At 36.0% G+C, this 22050-nt stretch overlaps 3 protein-coding genes across 3 annotated transcripts; 2 read left to right on the forward strand and 1 right to left on the reverse strand.

The window, feature by feature from the left end:
- Window positions 1-710: 710 nt before the first annotated feature.
- On the reverse strand, window positions 711-2944 carry GCK72_009434 (uncharacterized protein; the record flags this gene model as incomplete). The annotated part of the gene is made up of 6 exons (XM_003113053.2): window positions 711-1046; window positions 1090-1411; window positions 1496-1875; window positions 2449-2532; window positions 2580-2697; window positions 2817-2944. The coding sequence occupies 6 exons, from the start codon at window positions 2942-2944 to the stop codon at window positions 711-713; spliced, it is 1368 nt and encodes a 455-aa protein (XP_003113101.2).
- Window positions 2945-16239: 13295 nt separating this feature from the next.
- Window positions 16240-17396, forward strand: GCK72_009435 (uncharacterized protein; the record flags this gene model as incomplete). Its single annotated transcript, XM_003113272.2, has 4 exons — window positions 16240-16322; window positions 16369-16611; window positions 16718-17276; window positions 17322-17396. 4 exons carry the CDS (start codon window positions 16240-16242, stop codon window positions 17394-17396), a joined length of 960 nt encoding a protein of 319 aa, XP_003113320.2.
- Window positions 17397-17901: 505 nt separating this feature from the next.
- Window positions 17902-21858, forward strand: GCK72_009436 (uncharacterized protein; the record flags this gene model as incomplete). The annotated part of the gene is made up of 9 exons (XM_053727381.1): window positions 17902-17974; window positions 18034-20287; window positions 20335-20524; window positions 20569-20683; window positions 20736-20960; window positions 21013-21113; window positions 21165-21471; window positions 21527-21666; window positions 21712-21858. 9 exons carry the CDS (start codon window positions 17902-17904, stop codon window positions 21856-21858), a joined length of 3552 nt encoding a protein of 1183 aa, XP_053586958.1.
- Window positions 21859-22050: the final 192 nt, after the last annotated feature.

Raw genomic sequence — 22050 nt, forward strand, 5'->3', positions numbered from 1 at the left:
GGGTGGTGGATGTGAAGTTTTTCAAACGGGGATGGGTCGTTTCCTAAAGAAAGATTTGAGGGAAAGGGAGGCACTGAAAGTTTATATTACAACGAAAGGCAAAACGTATTTTTAAACATACAATAAAAACTGAGCAATGTGAAAATAAGTCGAGTTAGCGTGTGGAAACTTCAACACGAATTTAGTCTATTCATGCAATATAGTTGTAAGATTCAAATGCAAATAGCCTAAAAACACGTCCATGAAACAGGAATCAAGAGTATCATCCACAGAACGAACGGTGTGCACCTAAAATCAAAAGTCATTATCAGCAAGAGATCTCATTGCGGGAAGGCGGCAGCGAGTGGTTGATTCAGGAGCGACGCGCGATCACTAAGTTTTCATCGTTTCTTCTAAGAATAGACCGGAGATAAAAATCACAACAGGGGAGCAAAAGGTGAGCAAATGAAGTAGAGGAAGTAATGGGAAATGAAGAGGTTAGAATTTTGGCAAAATAGGGTGAAATAAATGGTGGACGACTTCTTGAGTCGGTGAAGACGGCAAGAAGATCGGCGGGCAGATAATTTCAACAAGTAGTTATTTGGCTATTCATTTATAATCATGGAAAGAAAGGAGGGAGTTCGAGAAGAACGGCACATCAGATCATTTTCTGAAATGAACAAGTTATTGAAAGTAATTTTAAATTTGTAAACTCACTGTACTTGTCGTTATTATACAGTTTGAATATCCTTGTTGACAACGTAGAATTGGTCTTTTCGTCCAAACATTCCAACAAGAACAGCAGCGTTCTCAATGAGAATATTGAATGGAATCGTCATAAGAGCTCCTGCTAAATACATTCCAAGACGGAGGAAGCTGTTACGATATTTGTGTGAGAACGATTTGACAACTCCAAAAATGTACATGTAGAGGTTTACGGCTCCAACAAACGAGAGCAAGAAATCGAATAGGAGAAACCTTGGCAATGGGAAAAGTGGACAAAGGAATATTTGAAGAGATGTTAGTGGCATTGTTGCCCATGCGTATAATGAAAGAGCCAGTAGTGCCTGAATAACATTTTTGGCTTTTTAACTTTTTTTAAAGACTCACTTTATGGCAAATGGCAATTTTCGAAGAGTGAACAGTGAGTAGAATCCCTTGCAACCAACGCTTCCGCTGTTGTAAAAAGTCCCACATCGTGAATGGACTCTTTTCGTGCATTTCTCCTTCAATGAAATCAAAAGAGTATCCGTGTTTCATTGCAATCATCGAAAAAAAGCAATCTTCAGCGATGGATCCTTCCATTCCATGATCATATGATACATCCCGTTCCGCTTCAACTTGAGTCACCACATATGATCCCTTCCATCCAAAAAGTGGTTTGTGGAATAATTTGAACTGGAACCGGAGTTTTCCCATATCATCGGCCACTCTGCAACAAAAAATTAAATACGTGTTCTTTTGAACTTATGTTTTCGTGACTCAAGTAATACATCATTGTCTTATCATCACTCACCTGAATGAATCACTAAGAGTTGTCAGCCAATTCACAATGTCACCGTTTGCATAGGTTATGACTCCTTGTCCGAATTGATGAGTTCCGTCTTCACAGAAGTTCAAAATTCCACAGATGGCATTTGTAGTGAGTAGTGTTTCTTCGTCAAGATGAACAATCCAATCGGTTGGTTGAAGAATGTTCACATCATCTTCCAGACAGTATTGAAGAGCACGAGCTTTGAACTTGGCTCCACTTTTTGTTCTGTAAGCAGTCGGAACGACGACTTCTCTAACTCTTGGATTTGGTGGCAAGTTGATGGCTTTATCGGTGACAACTTCGAATATAAAGTTCTCCATACCGGCTTCGAAGCACTTCTTCATGTTTGTATCAATGTTCTCCTGCAAAACATCAAATAGTATGAGTCACTTTTCTCTTTTTACACGGCTTAAACTTTTAATCATGTCATTATTCCACGTGTGTCAAGTTGGTTTTTCTTATCAACTACACTCTCTGGCTCCTTTTTCACTTTTTTCTACCCATCCTCCATTGATATTTGCACGAAACTTATGAATTTTATGCCATGCTCACTGCCAATGACTAAATCAACGACATCGACACACCCCTCAGTTTTCCCATCAATTTTCCCAACTTTTGTTCTTTGTATCAGTGAAAAACGCACTCTCTTATCGTCTTTCGCGACACTTTTACTCATAAAACGTTGACTTCATGTCTAATTTTCTCATAGGCGACAAAAAGAATTCGGCGTTTGAGTTGATTTAATAACAATGAGAAATTCCAGGTTCCTCTTAGTTCAATACGTCCTTTTTTGCTGCCATCATCTAATTATCAACATGCCAAAGTTCCCTCGTGGAATTTTATCAAATTGCCAAGAACACGTAAATTTCTGTTATCGGTGATAACGGGAAATGAGGAGCAAGACAAAATTAAAATAAACCCTCTTTTACACTTACTTTGACGAGAAGCGGAAAGTTTCCTTTCGTGACGACCCGGAAACAAACGAATGGTGACAGAAGTGGTGCTGCTTTCAATTGCACCTACAATTTTCCACTGTTTTGAAAATTAAAATATAACAATGACTCACTTTCTCTCTGAATGCGTTGAACATCATTAACCCGCAAAGATTGCAGAGGCATTGTGGTAAAACGAGAAGAGCAGTGAATCGAAGCAAATACAAACAGATGGTCCAGACGAGTCCATAGCTGAAAAGACACACATGAAATTGTGATTATTTCTGTGTTCTCCGGCAATATATCACAAATTGATAACAGATGGGTTTTTTGAGTTCATAATCATAAATTCTTATGATATCATGACTTACCTGGCAACAGGACTTGCGGGTACAGTTCCTTCTGCTGGCTCGGTGAATACGCCGCAGAAGTAGGCAAAACATACGATCCACGCCACTAACACGGCGCAGTGTAGCGCATGCTTCACCTCGCAGTTCATTACCTTTATTCCTGAAAAGAGGAAACCTTTGAGGAGTTTGTGCGAAGATAGAGAAGAACGCTTTAAGTAAAATGGAAGATAAGCAACAAATTGAAAGCCTTAGTCATCTGTGTTATGAGAGGGCGGTAACTGTAAGTGAGAGGTATTTAAAAAATATATAGAGAGGAGGATGTGAATTTGATGTGGTAAACAGTATTTCGAAATATAAAACTGACGAAAAAGTGATTAGTCACTAGACGTACCGTGTAGTTCAGTGTCTCAAAACAGTCATTTCTCCAAGAAATGACTACGGTAGTTTTGTACGTAAACACTTTGCAGAATTTCTCAGATACAGTAAACTCCGGAAAAATAACAGATCCGAAATCTCGTTTTTAAAAAGGTTTGCTTCAGAAAAACATTCAGAAAATCATTGAAAAGTGCCGAGAAAACAATAAAAATGGATTTTCAGTAAGCGCTCAGCCAGCTTCCATTATTTTCAATGCCTTCCATGCCTTCGCACCTATCCCCGCAATTTTCTTGAAAAATTTCTTTTAAAAGAGAAACGAGAAAAGCAGGAACCAAAAGTTAATAATAAGCTTGTCGGAGTGTTTGAGGTGCACCTGCATTTTCTCACCATTTCCGGCATCGGAACAATTTTAAGCTCACTTTTTTTTTGGAAATGTTTTAAAAATACAACTATAGAACATGCCTTGAAAATAGGTCCGAGCACTTTTTAATCGACGAATCGGGTACAAAAGAGTATATCGAGTGAATTGCTTCAGTCTAAAAATAAGAATGATGTAGAGGAAAGTAGAAAAACCAAAATCTCTTTAAGACCCGTACCTAGAAAAAACCATGTTAGTCGGTCAGGTGAGAGAAACTCAGTTACTACGAATGATCTACAAAGGGCTGAGAAGATTATGAAGCACGAAACTCTGAAAAAATCATATTTTGGAGGAAAATGTAACTAGAAGCAGAAATACCTTATTTTTCGCTAGTCTTCATAAAAAACTCCGGTCCAGCACTAGAGTAGAAAAGAAAAAATAAATCAGACGGAGATATGAATACAATTGATGCCCTGGGAATTCGGAAATAAAAAAAAGTAAATCATATCATTAGAGTGAGACGTGGGAAAAAAGTTTGACGTGGGAAACATATTCCAGTTTTAGCACTCAGAATGTACTGAAATTTTCTTTTCAGACAGGTGAAAATTACTCCTGAAATGTGAATAGAAATTCAATGACGGATAGAGATTGAAAAAAGAAAAATGTGGAGGACTTGGAAAGGAGAAGAAGAAGAAGAACATTAATAAGTTAGTAGTGCTTCTGAAGAGAAGAGAGAGAAGAAGAAGAAGTAATCTCGACCAAAAATAATAGAGAAACCGATAGTCGATATCAATTTGCCGGGAGACGATTTGTACAACCAACCTTATAAATTGCAACACTGTTGGATGGGGTTGAAAAAGAAGAGAGGAAAACGAATAGAGACGTCTGCGTCTGTGATCTCTCAATAAATGCCGGCGGTGATGATAAAAGAGTAAAAAGAACTGAGGACAAAAAGACGAAATAAAAACTTATTTTTCACCGATAAAAATGAGTTCTCATATACAATTTCCAGAACTTGTACATCTTCGAAGTTCTGAATTTCTGATAAGACTCGCAACTCCTGCCGTTCTATGTGCACAACGGAGAGGGTGGAGAGAGAGAGCACAAAAATCGGTTTCCGCTCTTGGCAACCAACCAGAAACCAAATAAGCTTAACTTTTTGGGTTGAGAAAGGCAATAAAAAACTTAACCTAATATGGTTGGAGATGTAAATATTGACTCATAATGATGTTCGAATTCGAAAAAATAAAATAAATCACAAGGGGTACCAGGGTGTCTAATACATCGAATTCCTTTTCGAAAATAAATATTTTCGAAAAGGAGGACGAAACAATATTCTCGTCACTTTCAAGGTTGACTAGACTGGTTTACTAGAATTTAGAGCGTTTTTCAGTGAGGTTGGAACTTGAATCTTTTAAAAATAGTTTTGTGTGGATGAACTGCAAAAATGGGCGGGGTTTGAAAATGTCTAAACTGATTGAAAAGATAATCAAAACAACAGACTTTGTTGAAGTTTTTGATGATCAATTGACGGAAGAAAACCGAAATTCCTCATCGAAAAAAAACTTATCACTTCCTTTTTCTTTGCGTCGTCCTACGCTATTAGATATAATTGTCTCGTATTTAGAGTTCCATTAAAATATAAATGAGTCATTAAATGCTCTATTTCTCACTCTCTCCTCTCCCAAAAGACTATTTAATGTGGAGCAATTACTTTTTTGAACTTTTCTGATAAGAGCTGAATACGAAAATTAAAATGTTTTTCCTTCGTTCTTCTTCTAAAAACTGCAATTATATCAATCGTTCTCCTCCAATCAGAACATAGAAAATAAAGAAAACAAGTGAGTCAATCAAAAGCAGAAATAATCAGTCGAAGTCAGAACATAAGGTATGTGCGAGAGAAAAAGACAAAGAAAACAATATAGATATAGACGGGCGGCGCCGTTGGAGACTGAGGGGCGGGGTGAAAAGAAGAAGAAAAAGGAAAAGAAGAAGAAGAAGAAGAAGAAGTTATCACTCTATCGAGACTGTGTCTGTATCGATTTCATTCTTCAGAATAGACTGGTTAGAAGGGAATAAGAAGAAGAAGATTGAGAAGGTCGACGTCGTTTTTTTTTTGTTTGCGGTCAAAAGTGTCATCATCTTCGATTAGACGGATCGAATCGAAAACGAACGAGGAAGAGATTCAGAAGGAGAAGAAGAAGACGTGAGAAATCAATTGACACACAAAACATCAGACAAAATGGATTAGTGACGAATGTAGAAATATATGAAATAGAAGAGAGTACGGAGGTGATAATCCCCAAAGCAGGGAGGGAAAAGAAGAAGAAGACAACAACAAAACAAAAAACAAGAGTCTGGTTTCAATGATTTCGGTATTCGGAAGTTGATCTGTTCGGAATCGATTTTCAGGTTATCATTGTGTCGATCATTTTCTGTTTCTTACTGATGAATGAATTCAAATCTTCCAGGAGATTCATACATTTTCAGAAAATAGAAAACTCCCGAGAAGAGATTCGATCATCAGCTCATCTGGTTCCGGAAGAATAAGAAGAAGAAGAAGATGAAAAAACCGCAATCAGTTCTCAGTGCACTTTTTCATTCTCCTTCTCTCCTCTTTATCAATGCACAAACTCTTTTTTCTCCAAAGAATCAGATTATTTTCAGTCGATTATTTTAAGGTTGAGTATGACTCAGAAGGCTTCAATGATGACGATAGTTGGGAAAAAAGAGAAAGAGAAAGAAAACAAGTTTGTTAAGGTTTCGGAAGGAAAGATGGAGAGGAAAAGGAAATAAAAAATAAGGGGAGTGTTCCCATGGTACTAGACAGAGGAAGTTTTGAAACTACATATGAGTATGATAACTCTTTTTGTGCTTTTCTGATCGAAGAGAATTTTCAAAATTAATTTTACAAAAATATACAGTAGTCAAGGTACAAACAAAGAGAATGATCTTAATCGACTCTAAATTTTTCACAACTAGTTTTGATGGAGCTAAAAGAAAATTAGCAATCCGTTTGGACACTTTTTCTTATTCTCTGAAAATTACACCTCCGAATCTCAGCGAATACATTAAAGACTACCGTATCCCGTCACAAGATATATTCCCCAGTTTTCCTAATTCCGATGTATTTCGATGTAATATTTCTTTTAATTTTGTGGAACCCTTTTTAATACTTAAACACTCTAATTTTTAAATTATAACTGTTTCTTTTTTTTCTTATTTGTATAAGTGGTGAAAGTCCTTCAAATAAATAAATCAATCAATCAAAGATTCTGAACTAATCAAACTGATGTCTCGATTGCAAGTTCCAAAATAGTAAAATGCATAAATTCGAAAAGAAAAAGTCAGTTGTTATCCATAAAGGGAAAACGAACGCCAACGTAAATCGTCGTCCATCAAGGATTTCTTTTGGAAAGGGCGGAGGAATACATCAAACTGACTGACGTGACACATCCATCTTTTTATTTCTTCTTGTATATTGGCTCGCTTTTTTGATTAATTGGGTTTTAGAAGCGAGTGAAAAAGAGGAAAAAGGGGAAAGAAGAGGGGAAATGAGAAATGGGTTCGTCTTTGAAATTAAAAAAGAAGGCGTCCTTTTGTTTGGAGAAGAACAATTTCAAGGATTAATGGAATATTTTAGAAGGATTGGGGTCAAGAAGTCGGAAATCGGATATTCGAAGAGAGCTCTGAAACGCTCGTTTTACAGTGAATACCTAAATATGGAAAGAGGGCTCGGGGGAACGTTTCGACCCGATGGTCTGAAGCTGAGTTAGGGAATTCTCCAGAGCAGGAAGTAGTGATATGCAAACGGAAAACCAGATGTCCATGCCTCTAGACATCTGGACATCTGAATAAACATTTTGAAGACATAAAACGAATCAGAAGAAAAGGTTAAGACTAGCTTTACAGTAGAGAACTTCTCCTTCCAAAAGAGAAATGAGATGATAAAAATATCAGAATTTCAAAGTTCCTTTTCTCCCGGAATAATCTGAAATTCAGATTCTTCTACCGTAATCCCTGTGTGAGAAAACATGTTCCTCTACACCCCCGTATAACTAGACTCTTTCTCTTCTTTTCGCAATTCCTTTGTTTGCAGTTCCCACAAGAAAACTTTTTGCTCTTTTCTCTTTTCCTCTTTTCAACTTCACCGAAACAGATTGTTTAGAGTTTACCGTTCTGATTTGAGATGATATGGGAAAGGAAAATAGAGGAAGAAGGCAGATGATGAGGTTAAAAGTAAGAAAAATAGAAAAATAAAAAAGGAAATGAAGCCAGAAAATGAACGGAGAAGGATTGGTTTTAGAATAAGAATAAGAATGGAAAAGGAGGTTAACGCGGAAATTAAAAAGTGGACAAAAGGAACGAAAGACCACTCGAAAAATGAGAAAATAAAGTTAACTGCTGATTCGAGAACTCGCCAAAAAAACCCCTATTGATGCTGATTTGTTCTCGAGCAAATAAGAAGTAAGTAACCATCGAAAGACCAACAAAAGATGAAAGGGAAATGGTTCAAAAAGTTGAGAAATGACTCATAGATGGCATTGATGTTCGAGAAGAAACAGGTGTAGGTCTTTCTTGTTTTCTTTTTTCTGCCATTCCCGGTTATCCATGTTCGATGGCCTTTGGTTTGCAGAAAGAATAAGACAAAAGAGATAGTTAGAGAGTGAGAGACGCAGATGAGATAAGAGCTCGCGGAGCAATAGGAACTTGATCTTTGGCAATGAAGTGATCAGTTTTTGGGTGGAAAGCGAGAAGACAGACAACGTAAGGATGCACTAATTATCAGGAAGGCTCATTTTGAATTCTTTTGGATTGGTGGTCTCAAACAGAAAGTTCTAAAGAGTGATTCTAATCATCTCCAAATTTACAGTGCTGGTATAAAACTTGAAAAAGGCTACTTCCTCAGAGACCATTGAAATCTAGGAAAGGCTGAAAAGTTGGTAACTGCAGATGTGGAGCTCTAGCCTCCTTCTGTATACGATACTTGAATTAAATTGATCGAAAAATCTGTGACACTGTCTCAACGTTTGTCTGCAAACCTTCTTGGCCCAATTACGGAAAAGAAAACTGAAATTCGAATGCGGAATTCTATTTAAAAAACCGAGCAACTTACTTCCTGATTCCCCCAGAATCTAGAATATACAAATGTAGGATCTACAGACGAATTCCTTTACGAAATACAAAGTTTCTATCAGCCCTACAAACCGGAGACGAGCCACCTGAAGCTCCGCCCATTATTCATCTGAACAGAGTTCTCGACCAGTCTCCATGGATACTGTAGCTAGACATTTATTCAAAACATTTGGCACTGAGAACTCCTGAATTCCATGTACCATTCTTTCTCATAAAATGTAATTTTTATCACCTGGAATCAGAATTTAACCACTTTTTTCATCTGTTGTTTTCGATTTCGTCCATTTTCAATCAAATTGAGCAGGTGGAAACTCCTGGAACATTAAAACACTTGTCGAATATCTTGTCAGAAAAGAAAGAGAAAAAAGGAAAAAGAAAAGAAGAAAAAATACCGTCTTCAATGGTATTCTCACGCACTTTAACCTGTTGTCACACATTACAATAAAGTGTTTTCTGACAAAAGAATACAGAAAAAGACAAGTGTCTTTTTGAATTGGATTACAAGAAGTCATGATGTATTTAAACAAGTGATTCATATGGGAACGTCTTCTTCTTCTTCTTCTTCTTCTTTATAACTTTTTTGAGAGTCGGTTAGTTATGACTCAGAAAGGACGTGTGTGGGATGGAGTGTGGGAAACCGTACTGTATTCTGATAAGACTTTTGAGAAGAAGAAGAAAAAGAAATGCATAAACTAGTTTTACATGAATTTCTGGTGAATCAAAGAAATTTCAAAAAAAAAAGTCTCAGCCATCGAATGAACTCATCAGTGATCGAAAAAGAGCATAAATAGGGAATACCTATTTGTTTATATAAGAATTTATAATTCTTTCTCTCTTTTTCTTCTTGTTTTCACAAAAAGACCAACAGGAGGGCAACTGACAAAGTTCGCCGAAACTATCAGGTTACCAGGGGTCCCCCGTGAAAAAGGACGCCCACTCGAGCAGGAAACCATTGGCAACTCTTTTGAACTGAAAGAAACAATCTCACATCAACAACAATGAAGTTCGAGAACAGAAGAAAAAAAGAGACAAACGGAATACGAAATTTTTGAAAAAAGGAAAAAGAGAAGGCCGAAAGTTTTTGGTCCTGAAATTTGAGACATTTTTTTGCGAAAAACGAATGGGAAAGGAGAATTGGGGAAGGAGAGACGTCAGAAAATACAACTTTAGAAGAATCAGAATTAGAGAAGAGTTCAATATTTTGTAGAGAAGAGAAAAAGTGCAAAAAGATTTATTCAATGTTTGTAGTTCCGTGGTATAGAGTGAGCTTTTTATGAAAAGATCACCTCCTTAAATCAAGAACTTAGAAAAAAGAAAACACCATTACCAGGAAACCCCCAAATCTTTAGTAATGTTTTAGTCCAGTTCTGGGACAATTTCACCTAACTTGCTCGGCTCGGAATTGAAAAAAATGTTTCCGCTAAGCCATAAATAAACTCATTGCCTTTAATTTTCTGATTTTAATAGTAAAAACCTAGGTCTTCCTTTTTATGATTGATTATTTTTGGTGTGATATCACCCCGGGAAGATATGAGCTCTTGAATAGTCAAGAATGTTACCTTTTTAACAGGACCATAACTTTTTTCAAAGAGGTTTCTCCAAAAAGAAATCAACCGACTAATGGAAATGTAAGTTTACACTGTATAAGTTCAAAAATCGTCACTATTCAATTTGTTATGATATCGTGCCAACTCTTCAAACAAATTAGGGGAGAAGTTATCACAAAGACTTCAAATGTTTGAAGCTGTTCCATTTTTTGTGTAAATATAGTCCTAAAAGTTTCTAAGATTTGAAAGAACATGACTTCCGAAATATCAGCAATCACAATAAACTTCTGAAAATTCGAATTGACTACTGCTACCAAATACACTTCATGATCAGAACACAATGTATCAGAGACCGAAATCTGATAGGTTTTCTAGAATATTCGATAAATTAGAAAATAACAAATTTTCCGAAAAGAACACCTGCCACTTTGGATAATCACTTATTCTGCTACAAGGGAAAACAATAATAATCAGAAGGTAGAACAAAAAGAAAAGAATAAGAAGAAGATGATACAAATTTTGAATCAAAAAGATAAGAAGTGGAAACAAGGAGAGGGGACGGTTGCCTGTTGGCTCACACTTGACAAACAGGAGCGGAGAAAATAAAGAATTTTCAAAACAAAAAGAGGTTTTTAGTAAATATAAAACATGGGCGGTTCCTCAGCAAACAAACAAAACTGTTACTGGTTTGTAATGTTTCAAATTCTCTTCGGAAAACTATCCGAACAGCAAAAAAATATCTAAAGTGTCTACATTTCGACAGATGGACGATCGGACGGCTGACCATATTTGTACGTGACCCGAGATACTCTCAATTCACTTTGCTCATCGTCTTACGAAGAAGGTGAGAGGTGAAAAAAACGATTTTCGTCCGAAAAAAACACTGACGAACGGAGCAAAGAGATGGTGGAGAAAGATACACAAATAGAGGAGGAATAGCCATTTGAGAGGTTGGACTCAAGTACGATGTGGCACCAAAATGAACGGATGGAGAAGCAATATATATAGAGAGAGGTTGTTGACTGACAAACTGAGAAAATTCGTTCGAAAATCCAAGAATTTGATTTTTCGATACTCGGGATACTCGGGAAAAACAATAAGAAGTCGATTAGAAGTCGAATTGCAAGCATTATTCCTTGATTTTCCAAAAAACTTCATAAGATTCTGATTTCTTTTCACCCGAATGACCAGAAGATTCTTGAAAGGCCGTTTTGGTGCCAAATTGTTAAGGCTCTTTTACTTGGAACTCAACGAGACACAGTCGAATTTAAACGTTGCCTTCTTCAGCTTCAGGAATAACAATGCTTTAAACTGGGCGTTTCCAACAACATAAAATGAAATATGTAGAGAATTTCGGAAATAAATTGTTTCGAAAAACTCACAATACAGTATCACTTCTATTTACTTTTTTATAAGGGAGAGATTGAATGTTTCTTCCGGAACATGATAAAACAATTACCTTTTCTGTAATCTAATCAGGAAAGAGCAATGAGTTGAGTCATTTCTTATTACAGGTTAACAAGAATCTAGTGAAATAGTAGCAATCGAATGTTGTAAGGTTTGCAAAGAGAAGAAAAGAAGAGTCATTGGATAAACAAACATAACGGAACATGAGAGGAATGAGTTCAAAAAGTGGCATGCAGTGATTAGAGAGAAAAAGAGGAAATAGGTTTTCATGAGTCACTGCCACGTCATTAGGTTTTGTTACTTCGGACTTGTTTATTTGAAAACGAAAAGTGCTAGATTAATGATCATTGAGAAAAGAAGAAGAAGAAAAGAGTACTCTCTATCTAGATCTCTCTTTTTTACGAAATTCGTGCTGCAGAGAAGAGAAAATTGATACATTGAAAGATATACTTAGAGTTCAAAGTTTTCCGAAATAGTCTAGTGTTCAGTGAAGTTTTCGGAAACGAGGTTTGGGGAAAAGGAAAAGTAAGTGATGTTTATGGAAGAAGCTTTCGATATTTCCAGATCATTGAAAAAAACAATACCAGAATTAGGAATTTGGGAATAGCGATAGGTTTTATTCTGAAGGATATGGACACTCGGAAATTGAGAAGAACACATCCAGCATACAATTCCTGATCCAGAGACACTTTGTGAAAGTTAACTGTTTTCAACAGGAATATGCTAAACAAGTTCAGTCTACCATTCTATAGAACTAATCCTTATAACGTTATTTTTTTCAGTTTACATCTATCTAGTCCTCTGAAATAATGAATCCCGCTATTATTCACGTGCTTAGCTACAGAACTCTGAATAATTCGACATTTTCCATCGAACCAAAAAGACGTATTCAAACCAAAAAACACCTGTAAACGAGACGTAAATCCATTAAACGACAAGACCACAAATAGAGAAATGTTCAAACAAAAGAGAGTTAACAAGGAAGTACAAAAAAGCATTAGACGAGAATTCGGATAGTCAACAAACAAGTCATTTTCGACATATTTTTCAAAGTTTTTGGATGACCTCATATATCTTTTTTCGGTTCCATTCCAATGACGATATCGTTGGAGTGGAAACAGAAAAAAGGAACAAAAATACATTTGAAAATCCGACAATTTTTGTTCGAGTAAAGACAGGAGAACCAAGGAATGACCTTTGTCAAATGTCTGCGTCTCCTGATCTCCTACACTATTTCGTGTCCAATTTCTCCGTTTGGCGCTGGGTGATTTGAATTCGAAATGGACGAGGAGAACCTCCGTTGCACCCAAATGAATTGTGTGTGTTTTCTCTAAAGTAAAACTGACCGGTTTTCGGAATGTCAAGTTTCTCTATGAGTCAAACACCGTTTTTTGGAGAAGAGTGGTGCTGAATAGTTACAGAAGTTTAGTCTTTGGTTCCACGTCATCTGGAGAGAGGGAGAATGGGATGAATAATGTATTTTGGAAAGTTGGGAAGAAGAAAAGGTGAGAATTAAAAGAAGAGAAAAGAATGAGAAAGAGAACACAAAACAATTAGGAAACTATGGAAACGAGTGAGGAGACGATCGAAAAAAAGAGTGAAGTTCGTGTAAAATTTTGACTTTTTTTTTTTGGGAAATATTGTTTTCAAAGAGTCAGGGGGAGTTTTAGTTTCTAGTTTCTCAACAAAAAATAAACTGGTTTTTCCAAGAATTTGACAGGAATTCGACCGAATCAGGGGATTCAAATACACTCTCCCAAAACCAAAAAGTATAAAAGTGCATACTTCAAATGGACGATTTTAGAAGTCTGGATCTAATCCGCTCTCTAAAAATTTCTGTAATAAAACGTAGCTGCAATAGACAATCCTTCAGACGCAAAAATGTACAAAAAACACTATAATGAGGATTTCGAAAATAAAATGTATACGATTCCAATCAAAAAAGAAAGAAAATTGGAGCAGGGATTGGAAAAAAAAATATATTTTCGGGGCGGAGCTACTCTAAGTTCAGAAGAAAAACCAACCAAAGGACACCTAAAAATACAGAAAATGGAAAAAAAACCAAAGTTGGTAACTCCAAAAAATAGAATTCCAAATTTGAAATTTTCAAATTTTCTGATTATCTTCTTCCTCGAGTTTTCAAATTCTCAAAGTTTTGAAACGAGAGTTATAAAAAGGTATCCAACTGTTCATATGATTTATGATTTCTCGAACCTGACAACTCCCAATCTCTGAATATTTTCTAGTTTGTTTTGATTAAACCTAACACTCGAAAAGCAACAATTTCAATTTTTTTTCTCTCTTTTACCGATTGGAAAAAAGAGAGAATGAGGGGAAAAAAGAAGAAGAGAAGCTAAGTTGTTTTACTCACTTGTTGAAAACATTCTTCTTTCTGGTCCAAGAAAGAAATAGATGAAGAAGAAAAAGAGGAAGAAGAAGAAGAATTTCGATTGATCCCATTGGATATTTGGACTAAAAAGAAAACAAAAGAAGGAGAATATGTTGCGGGTAATTCATTAAAGTTTACATTAATCTATCATCTATTCGCTTACTCGAGTGCTTTGAGGGTGCACATTTCATTTGAAACCACCAATTGAGAAATAGAAGAAGAGACGAAAAGAAGAGTAGATGAAAATGAGATGTTGAGAGAGAGAGAAATGCAGGGTTTTCTGGTGCATTGTGAGGAATGAGATAGAGGAAAGTGTGCTCTGTGGAGAAGAGCAAAATCCACCACCAGATGGATACATTTTGATAGGTTTTTCGGGAGCAGAGAAGTTGTGTGTTACACTCTTTTTACAATCATTTTTGGCTCTCTCTCTCTCTGTTTGAGACAGAATCTGAATCCAATTAGGAACGGAGAGAGATATGAAAAACAAGTTATGTTGTTTCCAGGTTACCAAGCAAACTAATAATTTTCCGACTTTCGTAACATATCTTTTTGGGATTATAACGTCATTTTCAGATCAAATTATTTTCTTTTTTACACGTAGCTCTCACAGATTATTCTATTTTTGAAATGATCAGTTTGGAGACTCTGGGGACTACCTACGTATCTCTATTACTCAATTTTGCCTGAATATCCCTAGGCTTTCCAAATTTAAAACATCTTGTTTCATTCGAAAACCCCTAAACTTTCAAAACAGGTAAATAAAAATAGGTGTTTCTCGATATTGTAAAAAGTGAAAACAAACGAAAAAAGACACATTCATCCGATCATTTGAATATGAAAAGAGAGAGTGAAAAAGAAGGAGATTCTCGTGGTGAAAATACGAATATAGTGTGGGAAATGACTGTATGTTGTAAAAACGAGAGAGGAGTGAGGGATGGAAAAATGGAATATGGAGGAGGGGATTGGAAGTATTGTGGGCTTATTTTACAGCAGGTTTGAACCCATGGATTGATGAATGAATTGTGATAACGGCATGTGAAAAAGTTATTTATAGCTACTTTCAATGAAAAAAATTGATGATGCTCAGAGCGAACCGAGAACTCTAGTCTCATAGTTCACAAAATATTTGAAAGAGGACTTCCAAGGGAGCTACATTCTATTTATGAAAAGAAAAAAGTACATTATGTTTATGAGGGAGAGTTTAGTTGTGTGAGTCATGACTATATGTACATATTTAGAGTCCGTACAAAAGTAAGCATGTTCTGAATATTTTACAAAAATTGAGCCCTTGGCAATATAACTATAATGAAAAATATGTAAATTGACCGGAACCTAGTCTAATTAGAACAAAACATTAGGCATAATGAAGCTACAGCATCCCAATTTGAAAAAGTTATATCAAACTGAAAGTGGGCATAACCAACATAATTTATATATTCTTTTTTTGTTGTTCTGTACGTGTATGATTCAAAGTTGATTCATAGTGACTTTGAAAATATAAAAACTTCAGTTTATTCATATTTTGTTTTGAAAAAAGTTTTTAAAAGTCGAATTTTACAAAAACTACAAGAAATATACAATTTGAGAGATCCTTTCAGACAATATCTTCAGATTCTTAATTTTATATCACCTTGTAACGTGGATAGTAACATCATAAAAACAAACTAAGAATGAGTGACGAACTATCCTCAATAATATCCACTATGAGCACGCTGTTCAAATACGAAATGACTGTCAATTCCTCCCTGATCAGACAGAAACAGTTCCACTGACTCATCTCTCTTCCTCTCCCTCTTTTCAATCTCTATATCCAGTTTTTGCGTCATTTTTTCTCACTACAGATTAACGAATGGCATTTGTGTGATGTCGAACTATGGAATTGTTTTTTTGATTTCAGAGAATTTACAAAACTTCATGAGAAACAGAAATATTCTGGAAAATAAAGAAAATTGTAAAATAAATCCTTTTCATTATTTACCAATCGGCGAAATCAAGCGGTCTTGGTCACTCTGGATATTCAGGTTCAGGAAAAAACAATATTTCCTTTCCCGTGAACAAAAATATCCACGTGAACTGTCTGTGGTCCTTACGCGTTGACCTCCGCCACCAAATCCACGTAATCCACGTGGCGCTTTTTGTTTTACCAAAAGTCCAAACTAATAAATTATTATTCCCTTTTACAAACTTTTTGTTGATCTTCCTGTCTACAATAGCGAAAAATATTCGTAAAAAATGGAACGTCTTCTCCGTTCGTTGATTATGAATCAAAACAAACAGGCAACTGACAAGATCGATCACCCGGATACTTCTGAAACGTACGTTTTGTTTTGTTTTCTCCCAATAATATTTTATTAATTCCAGTGTCAATATCTCATCGTTGGCTCTTCTGAAAATGCTGCGTCACGCTCGTTCTGGAATTCCGTTGGAGGTGATGGGTCTCATGTTGGGAGAATTCGTGGATGACTACACCATCAACGTTCTCGATGTGTTTGCAATGCCACAAAGTGGGACAAGTGTAACTGTCGAATCGGTTGATCCTGTCTATCAAACGAAACATATGGATTTGTTGAAGTTGGTTGGGAGAACCGAGAATGTTGTTGGATGGTGAGTAGAATCTGAAAAGTGTTTGAGTTTCGCGGAATCCGGCGTTATAATTTTCGGAGACATTTATAAGTTTTCTGGTAGTCTTCACAAATAATATTCTTTCCAGGTACCACTCTCATCCAGGATTCGGATGTTGGTTGTCTTCAGTCGACGTCAACACTCAACAATCATTCGAAGCTCTTCATCAACGAGCCGTTGCCGTTGTCGTGGATCCTATCCAGAGTGTGAAGGGAAAAGTAATGCTGGATGCATTCCGATCCGTTAATCCCCTCAATCTACATATCCGTCCACTGGCTCCAACTGCTGAACCAAGACAGACGACTTCTAATCTTGGACATCTCCAAAAAGCATCATTAATCTCAGTTGTTCACGGTCTCGGAACGAAGTATTACTCGTTGAATGTGGCCTATAAAATGGGTTCGAATGAGCAGAAGATGTTGATGTGTTTGAATAAAAAGAGTTGGTATGATCAATTGAATATGAAGAAATATTCGGAACTTGAGAAGAGTCAAGAGGAAACATTCAAGAATATCAACAAATTGATAACAGTTTTCAATAAAGAAATTGATGAAGTTAAGGAGAAACCATCAACTGAAAAGAAGATTAAAAATCTGGATGAGGTCAAAAAGTTCGGGAAAATCAATGCGAAACAGCAGTTGCAGCAGGTAAGAATATTGGGAAAAGTTCAAATTAGAGATATTTGATTTCAGCTGACATCAAATCTTCTCAATGATTCGCTCTGTCATCATCTCACAGCCATGATCAACACCAAATCCATGAATTGATAATTTCATGATATTGATCTTTCTTAGAATATCTTCTGAATAAACATTTTATTTTCTCAATTTCTCCGTTCAGTTAGCAATGACAAGGGAGGTAAATGGGATTGTATGAAGCTTCACGGATAGCAGTGCAAATTTTTAATTAATAAAAACATTCAAAAAGTATATTTTCAGATGAATGTGAGCAATGGAGGTGCGGGGATGGAAACAAACATAAAAAAGAAACAATATAGATCACAGAAGCCGTTTTCGGTTGCACCGGGTAACGCGTATCTCCGCGAACCAGTACTTCTATTGGCTCGATCACTTTGGCAAACTGAACTTGACATTCCATGAAACCATTCTTTCCTGACCTTCCTCTGATTTTTCGGAATTTCACAAGAAAGTCTCTTCATTATCATTTTTTCTCCTGGAAGGTGAGTTCAACAGTTTTCAGATACACCACGACTTTTATTCAGGTGATAAATTAACTGAGAAGTGTACGAAATAAAAGATAAAAGAGATTCGCATGCGTCATCCAATCGTATCATCTCTAATTCTGGTGATTTGGACTTCCACGTGGCAGAACGTGAATGGAGAAGGTTTGTTAGCTTTTTCCTACCAAAAAAACAAAAGATAAGTGAGTGAGACTTCTTTCCAGAAGACAGTCCTCTGAAATTGATTCACAACGAACTTTCGATTCTATCTCGTGTCACGAATGCAATTGCTCTCGAGGCTGCGTCACTTAAGAAATCAGTTAAAATCCGTGACGTCATAACGGAAATTCTTGAAGTAAACAGCGGTAATTTCTCAGACATAGTGGAATTAAATCCTGATTCTCTAACGAAAACACTCGATGGAATACAAAGAATCCGTCAAAAAATTCAAGAATCTTTGGCTCAAACTAATGAGAAAATGACGAAACAAGAGCTGTTCGACATGGCGTCATTGAATGATTTATTGGTTTTTACTAACGACAATTATGAAGATGAAAATAGGGTGCATTCGGATGAAATAATGAAAAATGCAAGAGGAAATACGAGTATTATTCTGATTTGTGATATAAAACTGGTGGAGAGTATGTCAAGATTTGGGGAGTTTTTGAATGGAGTTTCGAAAGGAAATACGATTGATTTGGGGATTATTTCAACTATCCAAAACTCGCGATCGGATATTCAAAAGTGTTTGAAAAGGATCACTGGATATAGTGACGCAATTGCTCAAACCAAATTAGAATTATCTCTAATTGGAAGTATGAGTGATGTAATTGACGTGATAAAAGATATGAAAGAGAAAGATATCATTAATAAACTCCCGAGTGATCTCCGGATATTTCAAAGCATGTTTTCACTTATTCTGAATGCTGTGAAGAGTTACGAAAAGAATTCATCGGGAAATCTTTTGAATTCAACCATAAATCTTCTGAAGAACGTTCTGAATCGTGAAGAATCCCATCACCATCATCATCATTATTATCTAACTGCTGGTTTTCCAGAGATAGAAGATATGTCATCAGTAATGAATGACTTGAAAAGTGATTGGTTCCGAGAGAAGATATCAAAAGGAAAAAGTATAGAAGAGCTGGAAAATGCACTTGCTCCGTTTGCTCATTTCGCTGGGAAAATAAAAAATGTCCATCAAAGTTGGAGTCTCTTTCAGAAGAGTTTCACGAAAGCGGATGAGTTTTTGACGACGATTTCAAGAGGAATGGATGTGATTGAAAAGTATGATTTTTCTCGAGATGAGGAAACATATTTTAGAGATTTCCAAAGCGGTATCACAAGTTGTTTGAGTTTTTTCAAGTATGATTATGATGAAGGTTTAGAGGAATCCTTCAGAAATGATTATGAGTTGTTGGCTGCTTACGTGGAATCAGTTGATTCTCTCGAAGAATGGTCTCAAAGAATGAACGATATGCTTAGTCCAGCATTCGATTTATTTCTAAATAAATTCAGTCAAATCCGGAAAGAGGGAAAAAAGAATGCAAGAGATATAAAAGAAGAGATAAAGGATCTGATCAACTTTGAGTCTTCCGAGAAGGTCTTCTCAATGTTTGACAATCTGAAAAATCTTCAAAAAACTCATATGGAACATGATGAATCAACTCGAAATCTTCGAGTCACTATCAGTGAAGTTGCTAAAAGTACTGGATTCTTTGAAACATCGAAATGTCTCCGAGAAAAGAAATTCGACACGGAACAGTTAACAATGAAGATTAGTCTTGTCAATAGTATTTTGGATGTGACACTCGATATATTCGACGAGCTGAAGACTATTCTGAATCTTTTTTCCAAAATGAGAACTGAATTATTCGATGCAGAAGACTTTGTTAAAGAGACGTCATCTAGAAATCAGAGAGATGTTTCTCAGAAATCAAAAAATTCGATTTTGAAGCTGGAAAACTCTGAAAAACTATCGGATCACTTGGGAAATGGGATGAGAATTCTCAGCGAAATGATTGAGACTTTGGAGAAGAAAAATGATATTCTGAAATCAGCGAACTACGGTCAGAAAGTCGATAATATTATCAGTAAGAGCCCAATCCAACACGTAAAATCTTTCTGGAATAGTGATAATCGGAATGCTAAAATCAAGAAATTGGTGGAAGATTTGGAGAGTTTGGAAAGTTCTGCAAGCGAATATAGGAAAGGAGATTTGATGACAACTCGGAAAATATTTGACAAGGCGGTCGAAGTTGATGGACTTCCAGATGTTTATCCGTATATTTATGATATTCTGTTAAAGAAAAAGAACACAGAATACGACGACGTTCTGGAGAATTCAAAGAAACTCATGGATCTGGATCTGGATTTTTCAAATCATAAGGGAGAATTGAGTGCAGCTTCATTGAGTTTAGAGAAAATTAAAGAGTATTTTGATGATATATTTGAGTTGAATCCAATAAAGGAAGATCCGTGAGTGATTTAATTTACAAGGAAAACAATTTTCCACTATTTTTCAGAGCTCCTGTGACTCAAGAGTCAACTTCTATCTTTCTGGTCATTATCCTTTGCTTGGCTATTTTTTTAACTTTGATAATTTGTGCAGTTGTTGCTTATGGATTCACCCCATCTGGAAAGCGTACTTACAAAAAATTGTATTTGTATTATTTTGGAAAGCCAGTGGATTATGAGAAACGTTGGCGGTACTCGGTAAGTGATTTCGGTTCAAACTTGATTCATTTGACGATTTCCAGTTATTCCTCGATCGAACTGACGGGAAGAATGTCCTCATCGACGCAGTTCGTGAAATCAACTCGATTAATTTGAATAATGCCGTAAAGAAAGGAGCATATATCAACGTTTGCAATAGTATGTCACAGTTTCACCTAAACTTTTCTAAAGTTTCTTTTTTCTCTTTTAGAATTTGGCAACACTTCTCTCCACGTGGCAACTCGAAGAGGTTACCCAGAACTTGTCGAAATTTTAATAAAAAATGGAGCCGATAGAGCATTCTTGAATGCTCAAAATAAGACACCAGAGCAGATGATTCCAGAAAATTATTCGAAGACGGAAGAGGAGAAAACAGAAAGATATATGAAGATCGAGCTGATTTACGAGAAGTATCGAAAACGAAAATTCAAGCAACGTGGGTCAAATTAATGAGGGTCTCACTTGGAGAGACATTTATCCATTTTCAGGTGTTCCAGAACAATTTCCAGTTAGTTCATTCCATATTTATATTGAAGAACGTACAGATGACACTATCACAAATGAATTCACAACCAAATTTCAAGCAATTGTGAGTGGCATAATATCAAATTAACGTCAAAAAATGAGTTTTATATTTCAGACATCTGATGAAGTGATGCCAACGACAACTCATTGTATTGTCAAAACTTCCACTTCTGAAATTCTTGAAACAGACGATATTAACATACTCTCATGGATATTCAATGGAATCATTATTGTGAAAGACACGTGGATGACGGAATGTTTGAAAAATAAGAAATTGATTGAGAAGGATTGTGATTACCTTGTGGAGAAAATTAGGTACAAAGAAGTTGTGTATGATACAGTAATCCAGTGGTCAAATGCAATGGCGAAAGGAACAATCCCTTATTTATACGGAGTTCATGTGGTTTTTGTGATGAAAGAGTGTCCGAATGGCGAGTTCTGAATGCTCTTTTCTCTTCAACTTTTCCAATATTTCAGCTCCGATTCTAGCTGCAATGATCATCAACCAAGGAGGTACTGTATTGGATTCATTCCCAGAGAAAGATTCATTCAACAAAGGATCTCATCCATACCTACATAACCATCTCGGACCTATTTTTATTCTTCATGATGGAAAAGTTTCTTTTGATTTTCTGACTTGTTTATAATCCTCGTTTTTTCAGACTGACTTGACACCATTCAGGAAAGATCCGGACAGAATGTTCACCCTGTTTACGGAACAAGAATTTCTTGTTTTCATGCTCAAAAGAGAGATCGATATCAATACTTGTCCGAAACCTATTCCGGTCCTTGTTGAAGGAGACGATTAATAAACTTGATTGGATTAATTTTTCTGGAATTTCTACTACTTACATTACCTTTCAGCTATTTTCACTGGAAAATAATCAACTTTCCTCTCTGGTTTGTGTATGAGAAATACGAATTTCCAATTTTTTAGAACTGGGGAAAAAAAAACTACATTTCCCAAAGTTCGGAATGATCCGAAGTAAGTGTTTTTTTTT

The sequence above is a fragment of the Caenorhabditis remanei genome, chromosome III (genome assembly GCF_010183535.1).
Source record: "Caenorhabditis remanei strain PX506 chromosome III, whole genome shotgun sequence".
NCBI lineage: Eukaryota > Metazoa > Nematoda > Chromadorea > Rhabditida > Rhabditidae > Caenorhabditis > Caenorhabditis remanei.